This window comes from Anomaloglossus baeobatrachus, chromosome 4, assembly GCF_048569485.1.
Source record: "Anomaloglossus baeobatrachus isolate aAnoBae1 chromosome 4, aAnoBae1.hap1, whole genome shotgun sequence".
Taxonomy (NCBI): Eukaryota; Metazoa; Chordata; class Amphibia; order Anura; family Aromobatidae; genus Anomaloglossus; species Anomaloglossus baeobatrachus.
In genome coordinates, this window is record NC_134356.1 from 628,428,791 (window position 1) to 628,446,622 (window position 17,832).

Here is a 17,832-nt window from a genome sequence, read left to right on the forward strand (position 1 = left end):
TATAAATCGGAACGCAGGGCATGGACTGGCCGGCGACTTTCTGGACCCTGAGCCTGGTGGCTGAATAGAAATACATGAAGCTATCTAGCTGAGAAAGGGAGAGCCGCCGGCCGGTCCGTGCACTGAGTTGCTATCTCGTTCCGATTTATACGACCACACACTTACACTAGGGACAATCTTCCTGACAAGTGAATAGAGAAGACTCTAGTAGTTTGGCAGGGAATCCCGACCTTCTGTGTGTCAGAAATGACGACAATTCAGCTCAGAAGATCTTTACGATACAAGAGTTTGGAGATATATAGAAATTAGCCGGACCACAATGGTCGGATTTCTTCTTCATTCATTAGTATTGGCGGCTGCTCCAATTTTTCATGGGCATCTATGTCCCTGTTCTTTTTTTTTTTTTACTCTATCAGATGTTTCAAAAATGTCTAACAAGATGAAGAAGAAGAAGAAAGCTTTTCAAAAAAGAATGAACCAATATAAACGTGAGAGTCTCCTTTCTGTATTGGTGCTTAATGCTACATGAATAAAGCATTAGGTACTGAAAAAGCATGGAGTGCCGATTGGGAAAAGCGTTGGCTGCTCATAGTATCCCATAGCTACTCATGGGATGGCGGGACTCGATGAGTTTTCAGTATCATTGCTGGAGATTCTTGGGTTGATGCGGGCAACTGGCAGCTTTATTTGGCTACACCGGTTTTCAGAATTCGGGTCTTTTCTAGTGATTGTGTTTCCTATTTCCAGGTGCTGCTAAAAAACTAAACCGTCAAGCGCACACTGCATTAGGTGAGGATCCATACATTGTTTTGGCCTCCATAAAGTTGGGTTGGGTATTTTGGGATGCTGAGAATCTGGATATTCATTGTCAGCCTTTTGTCCTTTTCATTAAAGGGAACCTGTCAGGTGTAATATGCAGCAAGAGCCACGAGCAGTGCTGGGTGTATATTGCTAATCCCTGCCTAACCGTCCCTGTATACACTAGCATAGATAAAGAGATCTTTAGAAAAAGTATTTCTAATAATAATCATCTATAGCGCCAACATATTCCGCAGCGCTTTACAATTCAGGAGAATAATATACAAACAAGTAACAGTTACAGAAAATACAATATTTAGAGGGGGAAAAAAAAGAAAAGAAACAACCCTGCTCTTGAGAGCTTACAATCTACAATGAGATATGGGGGGGGGGGGGGCAGGGGCAAGGTACAAGTGCTTATTTACAATGACAATCCAGCCATCTCACGAAATGGGGGATGGTTTCCTGGACCAGTTGGCCAGCGCCTTGAGATGCATTTGGGTGCCATGGAGTTTGGTGTGGAGTTATGTTGTGAGAAGTTGTAGAGGGACTATGTGAAACTAATCTGATTAGGGAGTGTGATAGGCTGCCCTAAAAAGATGCGTTTTTAGGGTGCGCCTGAAACTGAGTAAGTTGTGATTTGTCCTAACTTCTTGGGGTAGAGCGTTCCAGAGGGTTGCTGCAGCTCGGAAGAAGTCTTGGATCGGGGAGTGGGAGGTTCGGATTAGTGTGGATGTTAGTCGAAAGTCGTTTGCAGAGCGTAGAGGTGGGTGGGGTGATAGACAGAGAGGAGGGTGGAGATGTAGGGGGGTGCCGCACTGTGGAGAGAATTGTGGGTGAGAACAAGCAATTTGAATTGGATCCTATGATATATGGGCAGCCAGTGCAATGACTGGCACAGAGCAGAGGCATCAGAGTAGCGGTTAGCCTGATAGGTGACCCTGGCTGCTGCATTAAGGATGGACTGTAGAGGAGAGAGTCTAGTTAGGGGGAGACCTATTAATAGAGAGTTACAGTAGTCAAGGCGAGAGTGGATCAGGGCCACGGTGAGTGTTTTTGTCATTTCCATTGTGAGAAAGGGGCGGATTCTAGAGATGTTCTTGAGGTGCAAGCGGCAGGAGCGGGCAAGAGATTGTATGTGGGAGGTGAAGGAGAGATCAGTGTCAAGTATAACCCCCAGACAGCGGGCTTGCTGCCTAGGAATTATCGTTGTGCCACACACAGAGAGGGAGATGTCAGGTGTAGGAAGGTTGGAGGACGGAGGAAAAAGAAGTTCAGTTTTTGAAAGGTTAAGTTTCAGAGAGCAGACATGACATTGCAAACTGCAGTCAGGCAGTCGCTTGTGTTCTGTAGTACAGCGGGGGTGAGCTCAGGGGATGAGGTGTATAGCTGTGTGTCATCAGTATAAAGATGGTATTGAAAGCCAAATCTGCTGATGGCCATTCCAATTGGGGCAGTGTAGAGGGAGAAAAGAAGAGGGCCGAGGACTGAACCTTGAGGGACCCCAACAGTGACAAGAAGATGTGGAGCCAGCAAATGATACACTGAATAAACGGCCAGAAAGGTCGGAAGAGAACCAGGAAAGCAGTGTCCTTTAGGCCGATAGAATGGAGCATAGAGAGAAGGAGATGGTGGTCAACAGTGTTGAAGGCTGCAGAGAGGTCAAGAAGAATAAGCAGAGAGTGGTCACAGTTACGTTTTGCTGTCAAAAGGTCATTGGTCACTTTGACAAGGGCAGTTTCTGTTGAGTGTAAAGGGCGGAAGCCAGACTGTAAAGGATCTATAAGAGTGAGTGGAGAGGTAGCGGGTGAGACGAGAGTAGACCAGGCGCTCCAAGAGTTTGGAGATGAAGGGGAGATTGGAGACTGGTCTGTAGTTGCTTGTGCAGGATGGATCAAGAGAAGGTTTTTTTTTAATAATGGAGTAATGATAGTGTTTGAGGGAGGAAGGGAAGATACCAGAAGAGAGAGATTGAAGATTTGTTAGGGGAGTGGTGACAATCGGAGAGAGGGACTGGAGTAGAGGTGAGGGGAAGGGATCAGTAGGGCAAGTGGTAGGACGAGAGGAGGATAGGAGCCTGGAGACTTCCTCCTCCTGTGACTGGGTCAAATGTGGAAAGTGAGCTGGATGGGATAAGGGGAGGGATGGGATTCACAACGCTTGGTGGCTGGGAGCTGATCTCTCTGCGGATGTTTTCAATTTTCTCTGTGAAATACATGGCCAGTTCATCGGCATGAAGGTCTGTGATAGGGGTCTGTACTTTGGGACTGAGGAGGGAGTGAAAGGTGTCGAAGAGCTTTTTTGGATTGTTGGCTAGTGAGGAGATAAGGGTGGTGAAGTAGGTCTGTTTGGCGAGGTGAAGGGAAGAGTTGTAGGTCCTTAACATTAACTTGTAGTGGATGAAGTTTTCTGGTGTGCGGTTTTTCCTCCATAGGCGTTCGGCACTCCTGGAGCATCGCTGAAGAAATAGAGTTTGGCATGTGAGCCAGGGCTGTTTTACTCTGTGTTTGGTCTTTCTGAAGGTGAGGGGCGCTACTTGGTCTAGTGTACTCCTGAGTATGTCATTGTAGTGCTTTACAGCCAGATCAGGACAGTAAAGGGAGGAGATAGGGGACAGTGTTGAGTGTAGAGAGTCTGTAAGTGTTTGAGAGTCAATGGCCTGTAGGTTTCTCAATGTGTGATACGTGGGAGTGTGCTGGGGTGGGCGAGGGTTTGTGAGCTTGAAGGAGAGGATATTGTGGTCAGAGAGGGGAAGAGGTGAGTTGTTAAAGTCAGAGATTGAGCAGAGGCGGATAAAGACCAGGTCAAGGGTGTTACCATCTTCATGTGTCTCAGTGGATGAAAGCTGTGAGAGATAGAAGCTGGGATGCAGATGGGGAGGAGGGGCTGTTTATGGGGATGTTAAAGTCTCCTAGGATAAGGGTTGGTAATTCTGAGGACATGAAGTGCGGCAACTAGGCTGAAAAGTGGTCAAGAAACTGGGTGGGTGAGCCAGGTGGACGGTATATGACCGCCACTCTGAGGGAAAAGGGATGAAAGAGCCTGATGGTGTGGAACTCAAAAGGATGGGAATGAGAGTGATGGAGCTGGGGGGATGACCTGGAAAGTGCATTGTGGAGACAGGAGTAAGCCGACTCCACCACCATGTCTGTTTTCAGGTCTTGGTGAATGGGAAAAGTGTAAACCACCGTGTGAAATGGCAGCAGGGGAAGTAGTGTCAGAATCTGGAATCCAGGTTTCAGCGAGGGCTAGAAGGTTGAGAGAGTTATTGAGAAAGAGATTGTGGATGTAAGGAAGCTTGTTACATACGGACCGTGGATTCCAGAGAGCACAATTAAGAGGGAAGTGATGGTGTACAACTAATGTTAATAAGGTTAGCAGGGTTTCTATCGGAGGTGGGGGAGGGGGTAAAGTTAGCATGGGGTGGCCCGGGATTAGGAGAGATATCACCTGAAAGAAGTAGGAGTAGAAGGAGAAAGATCAGATGGTTTTTGAACTAGTGGCATGGCTTTTTTTGTAAGACCCTGGAGCATGAGGGATTGAGATTTATTAAATAGGTGAAAAGAGCCTGGGAGCTGTACATCGGATAGGGGAGGAGAGAGGGACTGATGTGGATGAGTGGGGATGGAGGGGGGACAGGGCGGTGAAAGTGGACAGTAAAGGCACATAGAATGATGGAGATAGGAATAATAGTCATGGGTTAAAAAGACGATGTCAAAGATTAGTTTACCTGCCTCCTGCCCAACTGCCATTGAAATAACTGCCAGGCACTTAGCAACACTGGCACTTGGCAATAGATGGCACGCATGCAGCACCCCGCACGTGTGCACCCCTTATGAAAGCCCCAAATATATAGGGAGAGCAAGGGGGATTGTGGGAGGCCTGCTTGTTAAGGGAAATTAACAAAAGGTAATCACACCAGGGAGTAATTAGTGACTTAAAGGGAACAGAACATTTTACATCCAGCCTGACACCAGACTGCACTCACACCTTCCACCAACAGATAATTTTCAAAGAGGAAACTTGTCATACATCAGTGAGTATCAAACTTAATGTAAAGGTGACATAGCAAAAGTTACAGCATGCAGGGTTATAGATGTACCATTATAGAGGGTTCAGATGAGATATACTGCAGGACACATTGAAATACAGCACGCAGGGTTATAGATGTACCTGTGTATTTCTAAAGATCCTTTATGATATGCTAATGAGCGCAGGGACTAGTCGTAATGGCATTATTTCCCCATGATTAGTCCACCCTCTTAGCATGTAAGCACACCCACAAGGACCCATTGCCCAGCGTCATCGGCATAGACGCACGTACCTGTGTCTGTTGTCACCCCCTCATATGCCTTGTTTAGGCTCCGTGTACATGATCAGAAGTCACCGCACATCTGGTCATGTGCACTAGGCCTCTCTGAAGCCAGGACGCATACACCTGGCTTCATAGTGCGCATGACCGAAAGTGCCAGGACTTCTGATCATGTGCACTGAGCCTAAACCAGTGTCTGAAGTGGTGACAACGCACACAGGTATGTGCGTCCCCGCCGATGACGCCGGGCAATAGGCATTGAATTGCATGTTAGCACACTACTGTGAGTGTGCTAACACACTAAGAGAAAAACAAGGATAAAAAGTAGTAAAACGTCCGCGCTGCTGTGCCAATAAAGAGTTCCAAATAAAAGCAATGCAGGGTGGCTTATTCTACGCGTTTTGGAGATAACACCTCTCCATCAGGAAATCCACCAAAAACTGATGGAGAGGGGTTATCTCCGAAACGCGTAGAATAAACCACCCTGCATTGCTTTTATGTGGAATTAACTCTTTATTGGCACAGCAGCGCAGATGTTTTTTTTCACTTTTTAATCCTTGTTTTTTTTTTTTTGGTTTTTTTTTCTTCCGCCTTCGGCACGTGGAGTCTGCAGCAGCTCATACATGCTTTAATATGGCTGTGTCACACAACCACCCCAGGTGAGTGGTTTTCATTAACCCTTAAGGCCCTGTCACACACAGAGATAAATCTTTGGCAGATCTGTGGTTGCAGGGAAATGATGGACATATTGTTCCATTTGTACACAGCCACAAACCTGGCACTGATTGTCCCCAATTTCACTGCAACCACAGATCTGCCACAGATTTATCTCTGTGTGACAGGGCCTTTACTATTGTTATCATGGTAAGACCCTATATGCGCTTTTTATATCCACAGTTTTTTTTAACATGCTCAGAGGGCGTATTAGTCGCTGGAAAGAACGCCTTTGCGACTAGTCCCTGATCTCATTAGCATATCATAAAGGATCTTTAGAAATACTTTTTCTATAGATCTCTATCTATGCTAGTGTATACAGGGACGGTTAGGCAGGGATTAGCAATATGCACCCAGAACTGCTCCTAGTTCTGGGTGCATATTGCACCTGACAGGGTCATTTTTAATATGAGAACCAAAATGCTGGTCTGTTGTCTTACTGAACTGTGCGTCGGTGTCAATCAGACATGGTCAGGACAGGCTTTCTATCTCTTCAGTACAAGCAGTAGATGATTTACATACGACAAGCAGAGACCTTGATGAATTGGCACACAATTTGTAGAACTTTTCATTATACATGGTTGGATCTTTTGTTAACCTCGAAACTTGAGCAATAGCCTGTACATATTATTCATTGTCTGCTGGAACAGTAAAGAATCAGCAGACAGATGTTATATAAATACAATATTACATGGTTTTCATGTTATACATGATCACGCTGAGTGCTTCAGTTCTGGGCTTTATAGAAGACCTTTATATCTCCAAATTCTTGTGTCATATAGAAATCAGCTGTTCAGCAATGGTTGGTCTCCTTCTCCTTTCTCGCAATTGGTTTTGGGCCCAATTGATGACATCTCTGTGCTTCAAAAGCCTTTTCTTTCATATTAAAAGGAATCTTTCAACAGATTTTTGCCACCTAATCTGAGCGCAACATAACGTAGGGGCAGAGATCCTGATTCCAGCGATGTGTCACTTACTGGGCTGCTTAGTGTAGTTTTGATAAAATCACTGATTAATCAGCTGGACATTATCATTACAGGACTACTTGGCGTGCTGCAGGTAGTCCAGCATATTCATGAGCTCTGTATAACTGCTATATCTGCAGCAGCGAAAACATTGATTTTATCAAAATGACAGCAAACCACTCAGTAAGTGACACATTGCTGGAATCAGGGTCTCTGTCTCTACATTATGCTGCTCTCAGATGAGGAAGCAAAAACCTGGTGACTGATTCCCTTTTAAGTTGGCGATTTTGATCGTGTTGCCCAAAACTGCTCTATGCAGCTGCTAGATTGTAGCTTAAAGTGAATAGGGTCGCATTGTAACTTACAAGGTACTGAAAAAAGCTGGAACCAGTTGGACTTTTTGCAATACAATCCCATTTCACCTGCATTATGCCGATATACACAGCAGAGTTAGTAATTTGTTTTTATATATATATATATATATATATATATATATATATATATATATATATATATATATATATATATATATATATATATATATATATATATATATATATATATATATATATATATATATGTATATGTGTTTTGATGAGTTAACAAAATGCAAAATGAACAAAAAAGAAATGCAAATCAATGTTTGGTGATCGCCCTTTGCCTTCGAACATCACCATTTTTTACGGAAAGTCAGGTTGTTCCAAACATCTCTGAGAACCGACCACCGATCTTCTGTGGATGTCTCCTGTGCGGATCCTTCTGTCTCCTCATAATCCCACACAGACTGATGATGATATCAGGGCTCTGCGGGGGCCGAATCATCACCTCCAGGACTCCATGTTCTTCTTTACACTGAAGATAGTTGTTAATGACATTGGCTGTACTCTGTTTGGGGTCGTCTTCTGGCTGCAGAATAAATTTGGAGCCAATCAATCGCCTCCCCGACATTATTGCGTGATTGACAAGTATCTACCTGTATTTCTGAGTATTGAGGACATCATTAATTATAAGTCCCAATCCAAAACCTTTCTTAAAGGGATTATCACAAAATCGTTTTTTTTTTTTTCTTCTTTCCCTACACTCGCTGTAGCTGAATAATCTCTCTAAAGCGATCCTTCCATGCCCTCAGATACTCATTGGCGCCATTCTTGCTCCTATTTATGGCTCCAGCTCCTCTCTCCAGGTCTTTGCTCAGTGTGAAGTGGGCAGTTCTTTTAGGCCTGACCATGTGACGGGCCCCCCCTGTGGCTGGCACACGGCCCCTCCCCTGTGGCTGGCACACGGCCCCTCCCCTGTGGCTGTCACACGGCCCCTCCCCTGTGGCTGGCACACGGCCCCTCCCCTGTGGCTGGCACACGGCCCCCCCCCTGTGGCTGGCACACGGCCCCCCCCTGTGGCTGGCACACGGCCCCCCCTGTGGCTGGCACACGGCCCCCCCTGTGGCTGGCACACGGCCCCCCCCCTGTGGCTGGCACACGGCCCCCCCCCCTGTGGCTGGCACACGGCCCCCCCCTGTGGCTGGCACACGGCCCCCCCCCTGTGGCTGGCACACGGCCCCCCCCCCTGTGGCTGGCACACGGCCCCCCCCCCTGTGGCTGGCACACGGCCCCCCCCCTGTAGCTGGCACATGGGGCCCCCCCCTGTGGCTGGCACACAGCACCCTGTGTTAGATATCGCACCCATGCTGCTGCTTTTAGTAAAATAAACCTTCTCCAGCACTGTCCTGTCTCGTGACTCCCTCCTTGGGGTTGAGCTCCGGCTTCCTGCATTTCCTGGTTCTCGGCTGGTCATGTGATCGGCATAGCAGAGTGACATCTCTGTGTGCATGATCACAGCAGCAGGAGGGAGACTGGGGAGATCAGCGCTGGAGGAGGTGAGTAAAGAGTGTTTTTTATTTTGCTATGGGCAGCAGCATGGGGGCCATATCTAACACAGGGGGGGGGCATGTGTCATCAAAGGAGGGCGCAGGCAGATATAATATGCACGCTGCCCCAGCCCATTGCCGCGGTGCGGTTTCAGCACCATGGTGATGGACAGCGGCTGTGCATATTATATGAGCGGGAGCAGGAGATCAAACGCTGCTGCCCGCAGCTTTCACCTGCCCCAGCACCGCTCCAGAGCTGCCCCCACCTCCCCTGGACTCTGTAGTGTGTGTGTATGTGTATGCGTATGTGTGTGTGTATGTATATATGTATATATATATATATATATATATATATATATATATATATATATATATATATATATATATATATATATATATATATATATATATATATATATATATGTATATATATATATGTATATATATATAATATACCCCCTGTATATTCGGATTCTAAGACACACCCCCTACTTTCCCCCAAAATTTGGGGGAACAAAAGTGCGTCTTATAAAGCGAAAAATACGGTATGTTACCGTGGGCCCTTTTAGGGTCTGACGTGTGTAGAATAATAAAACTTTCACAGCATGGAACTAAAAACTTTCAGGCACTTAATACTCGGTTGTATGAGTAAGGAGCAATGAACATAGTCATGAAACCTCGTTGTAAGGTAGGAAAACAGAGGGAACTAATGAGGAATATAAGGGTAATCAACGAATCATAGGAAACAGGTTCTCTAGTAGTAAACCTTGGGATGGCAGTTCCGGGGTATTGAGCCGAGGGCTCCAGATTTGATAACATTTTCTGATAGGAGTGTATATTAAAAGAAAGTACTAGAAGGCTGGAGATGGCCTATTGACTATTAATAAACTCCGCCACCGTCAGGGGAGGGGGGCAGACCGCTTCCAATGTGAGGCAATAGTTTGACGTCCTATATACAGAAGTCTAGCCATACCGATCACAAGTGAGTCCTCTTCAGTAGTATCTGGTATAATACCCAACAAACAGATCTTTGGATCAGGGGTCAATCTTGTTCCATACCCCCTTGCTAATATATCTAAAACCTTGTTCTAAAATTGTCCAAGCCTAGTACACTCCCAAAACATATGCATGAGGTGGGCATCAGGTAAATTACAGCGGGGGCAGCACGCGTCACTCCTTACCGCAACTTTGTGTAGGATCGTGGGCGTGCTGTATTTCTTGGGTTTTTAGTATATAGTATAGACTGGGCACTGAATGCAAAATAGAGTCCAACTGATCATCCAAAAATTTACCAACATCTTCCTCCCACCTGTCTTTGATATTAAGGGGGAATCTATCATGGAACGCATTAAAGGGAACCTGTCAGGTGCAATATGCACCCAGAACCACAAGCAGTTCTGGGTGCATATTACTAATCCCTGCCTAACAGTCCCTGTATACACTAGCATAGATAAAGAGAGCTTTGGAAAAAGTATTTCTAAAGATCCTTTATCGTATGCTAATGAGCGAGGGGAATAGTCCCAAGGGCGCTAGTTGCCCTGGCTGTTTGCCTCCATTAGCATCTTTGTACGCTCCTTTGGGTGAGATAGCATGCTAATGAATGCACAGCATCAGAGGATGATCTCACTCACCTCTCCGCTGCCATCGCTGCTCGACGCTGGATTTCAGCCCAGTGCGCATGACCCCGGAGTTTCGGTTATCTGCACTACTTCAGTTTGAAGCCAGGACGCGTACACCCGGCTTCATAGTGCGCATAGTGCAATGCAAAAAAAGCACACAATCTTGATTAAGTCAATAAGTAGTTTCCTGATGAAGGCTTTCTGTGAAGTATTTCATGGCCTGAAGACTGAGGGGTTAAAGAACATATTGATTATACAGTGCGCAAATATTTTATTTAAAAATTTTATTAACAAAAATGACCAAATTGCTTAGGTCTGTATAGCTGGAAAGCAGTGACTTAGGTCGTCGTCAGCCCCACTTTTCATTTTTTTTTTAAATACCAGATGAGACTCCAGTAATATAATAAACTTTTGAATTTAGGGTCAAACATTATTCTACGTCTTTGACAGGTGAATGATAGCGCAGGGGTTACAACCTCTTTGATGTATGTTTTGTATCCTGTATAGATATATCTTTTTCTATTGATTTTATACAGCAAAGAATCCACAGCAGCCAGAACCGCAAGGTGTCAGCCAGCCGGCGAATGCAGTGGCCAAAAAAGTGAGTATGGGGCGCTGCTGGGGCCGGTCCTCGTTCCAGGAATGTGTAGGGTATATAGATGACTTCTAGGACTACACTACTCCCAGGTGTTGTCACTTTTTTATCCAGTGTAGATAATCCTATATACAGTGGAACCTCGCTTAAAGGGAACCACCTATCAGCAGAAATTTCGCCCAAAACCTAAAAGATTCCCCCTGTGCAGCTCCTGGGCTGCATTCTAGAAAGGTCCCTGTTATTATTGTGCCCCATGTGAGACCAAAATAAAGACTTTATAAAGTGGTACCTTTTTGTATTCAGATACTGTAAATGTGACACGGGGGTGGGCTCTCTGCCGTCCGTTATTCTGCCCCCTGGTGTTGTATGTTGCCCCCATCGCTCCTTTCCATAGCTGATGCACTGCTCCAGCCATCCCCGCGCATGCCCAGTGCCAGTCTCACTGGACTGAGCAGTGTGACCGCTGGTGACGTGTGCGCAGACAAGTGATTATGGGCGGGGCTGTGATTGTTATCAGCAAGTACCGCCCATAATCTCGTGAGCGCGCAAACCTCACCAGCGGTCACACTGTGCTCAGTGTAGATGCTAGACTGTATGGGCTGCTTCCAGGGATGATGTCCCTTTTGTCACGTGATAGGGGTGTGTTCAAAATACTATCACGTGACAAAAGGGACGTCATCCCTGGAAGCAGCCCATATAGTCTAGCATCTACACTGAGCACAGTGTGACCGCTGGTGAGGTTTGCGCGCTCACGAGATTATGGGCGGGTACTTGCTGATAACAAATCACAGCCCCGCCCATAATCACTTGTCTGCGCACACGTCACCAGCGGTCACACTGCTCAGTCCCGTGAGACTGGCACTGGGCATGCGCGGGGATGGCTGGAGCAGTGGGCGGTGCATCAGCTATGGAAAGGAGCGATGGGGGCGGCATACAACACCAGGGGGCAGAATAACGGATGGCAGAGAGCCCGCCCCCGTGTCCCATTTACAGTATCTGAATACAAAAAGGTACCACTTTATAAAGTCTTTATTTTGGTCTCACATGGGGCACAATAATAAAAGGGACCTTTCTAGAATGCAGCCCAGGAGCTGCAGAGGGGGAATCTTTTAGGTTTTGGGCGAAATTTCTGCTGACAGGTTCCCTTTAACGAGTAACCCAGTTAGCTAGTATTTCGCCTAACGAACGAAACCTCAAAGATTATTCTCTTTTCGACAGGGGTATAATAAACAATTTATACCAAGCAAAGAGACCCTTTTTTTTTAAAAAAAATGTATAAATTTTATTCAAAACAAACTATTCAACAAAAGTGCAGGTTAAAAAAAATCAATCCATTGGTGCATAGTTTATGGTCGGAGGAGAGTCCTTGGGCACCTTCCCTATTCTCCACCTTCCTATCTGTGGAGGTCGGCACCCTAGTACGTCACGCCGTGGTGCCCCCACTCAACGTTGACTGGTCCGATTAGGGCTGAGAAAATAATCGCTCATGTGCGCTGACACACAGGCTAATATTGGTCCGAGTGGAATGCGATGATTTTCATGCCGTGTGTCTTAGGCCGAACAGATCCTCTCCTGCCTTGGTAGTTGGATACAATGTATCACTGTACACTGGAACCTTGGTTAACGAGAACAATCCGTTCTGGGACTGTGCTTGTTAGCCAAGTTACTTGTTCAGGAAAGCAAGATTTCCCATAGGAAATCATTGCAATGCAGACGATTCGTTCCACAACTTGTTAAATGTCCCATCCTGGTCCTCTATTGTGCCATTCCACACATGCACAAACACGTAGAAACACGCGCGCGCACAAACACAGATTATGCTCACCTTACCTTCCGTTCCCTCACCGGTCTCCTGGAACTTGCGGTTCGCCCGTAGAAGACGTGTATCGGGTAACCAAGGCGACCGATGTCGGACCTTCCGCACTCAGCGTGCTGACGTCAAAGGCAGGAGCTGCTTGCCTCTAATTGGCCAGCGCACTGCCTTTTGAGTAGCGCCTGACAGGGGAAGTTCCTCCCTCGTCGCGATGGATACACATCCTGTGGAGGACCTTCCCCTGTCAGGCGCTACTCAAAGGCAGCGTGCTGGCCAATCAGAGGCAAGCAGCTCCTTCCTTTGACGTCAGCGCGCTGGGAGCTGAAGGTCCCGCATTGGTCGCCTTGGTTATCCGATAAATGCAAGTTCCAGGAAGCCGGCGAGGGAACGGAAGGTAAGGTGAGCATATATGTGTGTGTGCGTGCTTGTGTGTGCTTGTGTGGACTGCAAGAGCCGGTTAGAGCGCGGTGGATGTACGGAACCGGAAGTGTGTGCGGTGAGTATTTTGCTCGTACAGCAAGGCTTTCTTGTAAACAGAGTTACAAATTTACAGCAAGCTTTGCTCGTTAGGCGACATTTATACCAAGCAAAGAGACCCCTTTTTTTTAAAAAAATTTATAAATTTTATTCAAAACAAACTATTCAACTAAAGTGCAGGTTAAAAAAATCAATCCACTGGTGCATAGTTTATAGTCAGAGGAGAGTCCTTGGGCACCTTCCCTATTCTCCCCCTTCCTATCTGTGGGGGTCGGCACCCTAGTACGTTACGCCGTGGTGCCCCCACTCAACGTTGACACCTAATCGGACCAAGAAAACAATCGCAGCATGCTGTGGGTGTAATGCGATCCTTGTTTCTCTCACATTCAAGTCTATGGGGCGAGAGAAAAATCGCACTGCACTTGCAGTACACCGGTGTACCGCGAGTGCAGGGTGAGAATGGCAATAGCCGGCTATGGAGGAGAGAGGGAGATAAATCCCTCCCTCCCCTCCTCGGTCGGCCCGTCCTTCCTCAGAGCCGACCCGCCCCCCGCAGCTTAGGTCCAATTGCATGATCGGACCTCGGTTGCAGGGACACTCGCATGACACTTGGCTCCTGTTGTGCTGCCAGCGTGAACAGAGTGTCATGCGAGGATCGCAGTAGTCTCCTGTGTGGCCCCAGCCTTCGTGTTCAGCTCCCCCACTAGATGTGTGCTGCTTATTAAACAAACATCTTTAACCCTTTCCAGAGCCGTTCAAATTTCCGTTTTTGTTTTTTGTTTTTTTTTGGTTTGCTTTTTTTTTGTTTTCGTTTCGCTTTATACTTTATTGTTCTTATAAAACTTTAAATAAAACAAAAAAAAATTAAATGAAGTAAGCCAACAAATAAATGGTATAAACCTATACTGGGTTTAGTCTGCACTATACAAGGTGTTCTTCTATAGAAGTATCAAAAATATATGTTTTCTTTTCATTTTGCAGGAAAAACGACCCACTACCGAAAATGGAGGGGATGCTGGGGAGAGCACAGGTAACTGACATTGCTGTATGAAATGTTAAAGTGTCCGGCTTTTCTCACTTGCTTATCTCACTTGCTGGATAAGATCGGCACTCGCATTGTTTTACCTTCTGTGAAGGTTTATTTTCATTTTCTCAAATTTAGGCTATGTGCACACAGTGCGCTTTTCCGCGGCGTTTTGTGCGTTTTTCGGGTGCGTTTTTGGCCTCAAAACGGCATGACTTTGCTTCCCCAGCCAGAGTTTTCATTTTTGCTGTCCGCACACAACTTTTTTTTTTAAGCTGCGTTTTTGAGCTTAAAAAAAAATGGAGATGTCAATTCTTTCCTGCGTTTTTCTGCGTTTTCCCCCCATGCAATGCATTGGAAAAATGCAGAGATCAAAAACGCAGAAAAACGCAGCCAAAAACTCACCAAAATGCGGTTAAAATGCATGCGTTTTTCGACGCTGGTGCGTTTTTGTGCGTTCTTAGCGGCCAGAAACGCAGCGTCAAAACGCAGCGTGTGCACACAGCCTTAGGCGTCACAAGTACAATGACGCATTTCGGCTTGTAACACACTATTTGAGAAAGGCTTGAGGACACAAGCTGAAACATGTGAATATGTATGTATATATATATATATATATATATATATATATATATATATATATATATATATATATATATATATATATATATATATATATATATATATATAAATAAATAAATCTTTCTTCAGCGCTCTATTGGGAGACCCAGACGATTGGGGTATAGCTACTGCCCTCCGGAGGCCACACAAAGCACTACACCAAAAAGTGCAAGGCCCCTCCCCCTCTGGCTATACCCCCCCGTGGTATCACGGGTTCTCCAGTTTTCAAGCTTTGTGCGAAGGAGGTCAGACATCCACGCATAGCTCCACAGATTTTAGTCAGCAGTAGCTGCTGACTATTTCGGATGGAAGAAAAGAGGGCCCATATAGGGCCCCCAGCATGCTCCCTTCTCACCCGTGGATGGTGTTGTAAGGTTGAGGTACCTATTGCTGGTACAGGGGCTGGAGCCCCACATGCTGTTTTCCTTCCACATCCCCTTGTAGGGCTCTGTGGAAGTGGGATCCTGCCGGCCTCTAAGCTCTGACGCCGGGCTCCATCCACAGACCCATAGCACCTGATGGATACGGAGCAGGAGTACAATCAGGGACAAGGCCCTGCATCATACAGGTACTCTGTGTCCCCGGCAGGCACAGACACACTCCGGGCTGGCTGGGTGTTGTAGTGCGCCGGGGACCGTAACGATTGAGTTGGTGTTCCTGCAGTTTACTGGGGGACTTTTGTGTTGTGGGAACGCAGCGCCGACCCCCACTGGACCGGCGGCGCTGCTGTGACTTGTAGTGCGCCGGGGACACGCCGACCGCGCTTTTACGGCGGCGGCGTTTATAAATTTAGTCCCCGGTTTTTTGCGGCCTAGCTCCGCTTCGTTCCCGCCCCCACCCTGTCAATCAGGGTAGGGGAGAGACGCTGTTTCACAGCAGCGACGAGGGCTGGAGCCTGATTTACATGCTCCAGCCCTCTCACTAGGCACAGAGGGAAGCAGGCTTCCCGCTCTTAGTCAGGAACGCCCGGGGCCCGCCCCCCCTCCTCTCCCAGGACGCCGGCAGCCATTACATGCAGTCTGGCTAGAGGAAGGACGCAAGGCTCTGGGAGACCTGGACTAGGGGGCTTTTGGAGACCACACACCCGCTCTTAAGCGGGCGGTAAGCGGCATTTCAGCTGGCCCCTCTAGTGCCTCAGTGTGTATTGGTGTACTGTGTCACCAGATATATATATTTATTTATTTCTTGCACTGTGAGGTCGCTTCCTGGCTGGATACCCCAGATCGCTCTGAGGAGGCAGCAACATGTCATCCACAAAACGCAAGGCTGCCAAGGCTAGGGCTGTGTACACTGCGTGTGCTGCATGTGGGGCTGCTCTACCAGCAGGTTCCAAAGACCCCCATTGTGTGCAATGCTCAGATCCGGTGCTGCTTCGCCAGCCGGAGTCCGGAGAGGTAGTGACCCAGGCTGAGTCGCTTGTAAGTCCTGCCCCGGTGTCAGGGACAGACTTTGCAGTTTTTGCTGATAGAATGTCTGTGACTATGGCAAAAATCCTTGAAACTTTGCAATCCATGCCTGGGGCTCAGTCTATGGACACGGCGAGGTCTCTGTCCTCTAATCCCCCTCAGTTGGAATTAATCCAGACTGCAAGGGGGTCCCCGGCTTCCCAGGCTGAGTATTATGACTCAGATGATAGCCCCAGCCACCCTAAGCGAGCTCGCTGGGAAAGACCCTCAACGTCGTCACACTGCTCAGGGTCTCAGCGCAATCAGTCGCCCTGTGATGCGTCTGAAGAGAGTGATCAGGAGTCTTATCCTGGAACCCCTCTCAATCTGGATACCCCGGATGGGGACGCCATGGTAAACGATCTTATCTCAGCCATCAATAGACTGTTGGATATTTCTCCCCCAGCTCCTTCTGCAGAGGAGGCAGCTGCAGAGCAGGAGAAGTTTCGTTTCCTCTATCCCAAGCGTAAATTGAGTGCTTTCTTGGATCACTCTGACTTCAGAGAGTCAATCCAGAAACACGACGCTCATCCAGAAAGGCGTTTCTCTAAACGTTCTAAGGATACACGTTTTCCTTTCCCCCCTGATGTGGTCAAGCGCCAAAAGTGTCCAAAAGTAGACCCCCCGATTTCCAAACTTGCAGCTAGATCCATAGTTGCAGTGGAGGATGGCGCTTCACTTAAGGATGCCAATGACAGACAGATGGACCTTTGGTTAAAATCTGTCTATGAAGCTATCGGCGCGTCGTTTGCTCCAGCATTCGCAGCCGTATGGGCACTCCAAGCTATTTCAGCTGGTTTAGCAAAAGTGGATGCTATCATACATCCAGCGGTGCCGCAAGTGGCGTCCCTTACCTCGCAGATGTCTGCGTTTGCGTCTTACGCTATCAATGCGGTCCTAGAATCTACCAGCCGCACCTCAATGGCGTCCGCCAATTCGGTAGTTTTGCGCAGAGCCTTGTGGTTAAAGGACTGGAAAGCAGATGCTGGTTCCAAAAAATGTTTAACCAGCCTGCCTTTATCTAGAGATAGACTGTTTGGCGAGCCATTGGCTGACATCATTAAACAGTCCAAGGGTAAAGACTCTTCCTTACCCCAGCCCAGATCAAGCAAACCTCAGCAGAAAAAATGGCAGCAGAAGTTTCAGTCCTTTCGAGGTTCGGGCAAGACACAATTCTCCTCGTCCAAAGGGACTCAGAGGACGCAAAGAGTCTCAGATTCCTGGCGGGCTCACGCACGCCCCAAGAAAGCAAATGGAGGAACCGCTTCCAAAGCGGCTACCTCATGACTTCCAGCCCCCCCCCTCCGCATCTCCGGTCGGGGGCAGGCTCTCCCGCTTTTCCGACATTTGGATGTCACAGGTCAAAGACCGGTGGGTGACAAACATTTTGTCTCGCGGGTACAGAATCGAGTTCAGTTCTCGTCCTCCAGCTCGGTTCTTCAGAACCTCCCCACATCCAGACCGAGCAGATGCCCTGCTGCAGGCGGTGGACTCCCTAAGAGCGGAAGGAGTAGTGGTTCCTGTACCGCCTCAGGAACAAGGGCGAGGGTTTTACTCCAATCTCTTTGTGGTTCCAAAAAAGGAC

General features: G+C 47.3%; 1 protein-coding gene across 6 annotated transcripts in view; it reads left to right on the top strand.

Moving 5' to 3' along the window:
- The window catches only part of LOC142304199 (uncharacterized), a 111,868-nt gene that overhangs the window by 49,140 nt on the left and 44,896 nt on the right, over positions 1–17,832 (top strand). For 4 of the 6 annotated variants that reach the window (XM_075346354.1, XM_075346356.1, XM_075346357.1 and 1 more), the window contains 2 exons: positions 10,809–10,873; positions 14,139–14,187. In XM_075346354.1, the coding sequence (XP_075202469.1) occupies positions 10,809–10,873; positions 14,139–14,187 (114 nt within the window). Of the gene's footprint in view, positions 1–747; positions 790–10,808; positions 10,874–14,138; positions 14,188–17,832 lie in introns of all 6 variants that reach the window. The other 2 variants (XM_075346352.1, XM_075346353.1) reach the window with 1 other exon arrangement.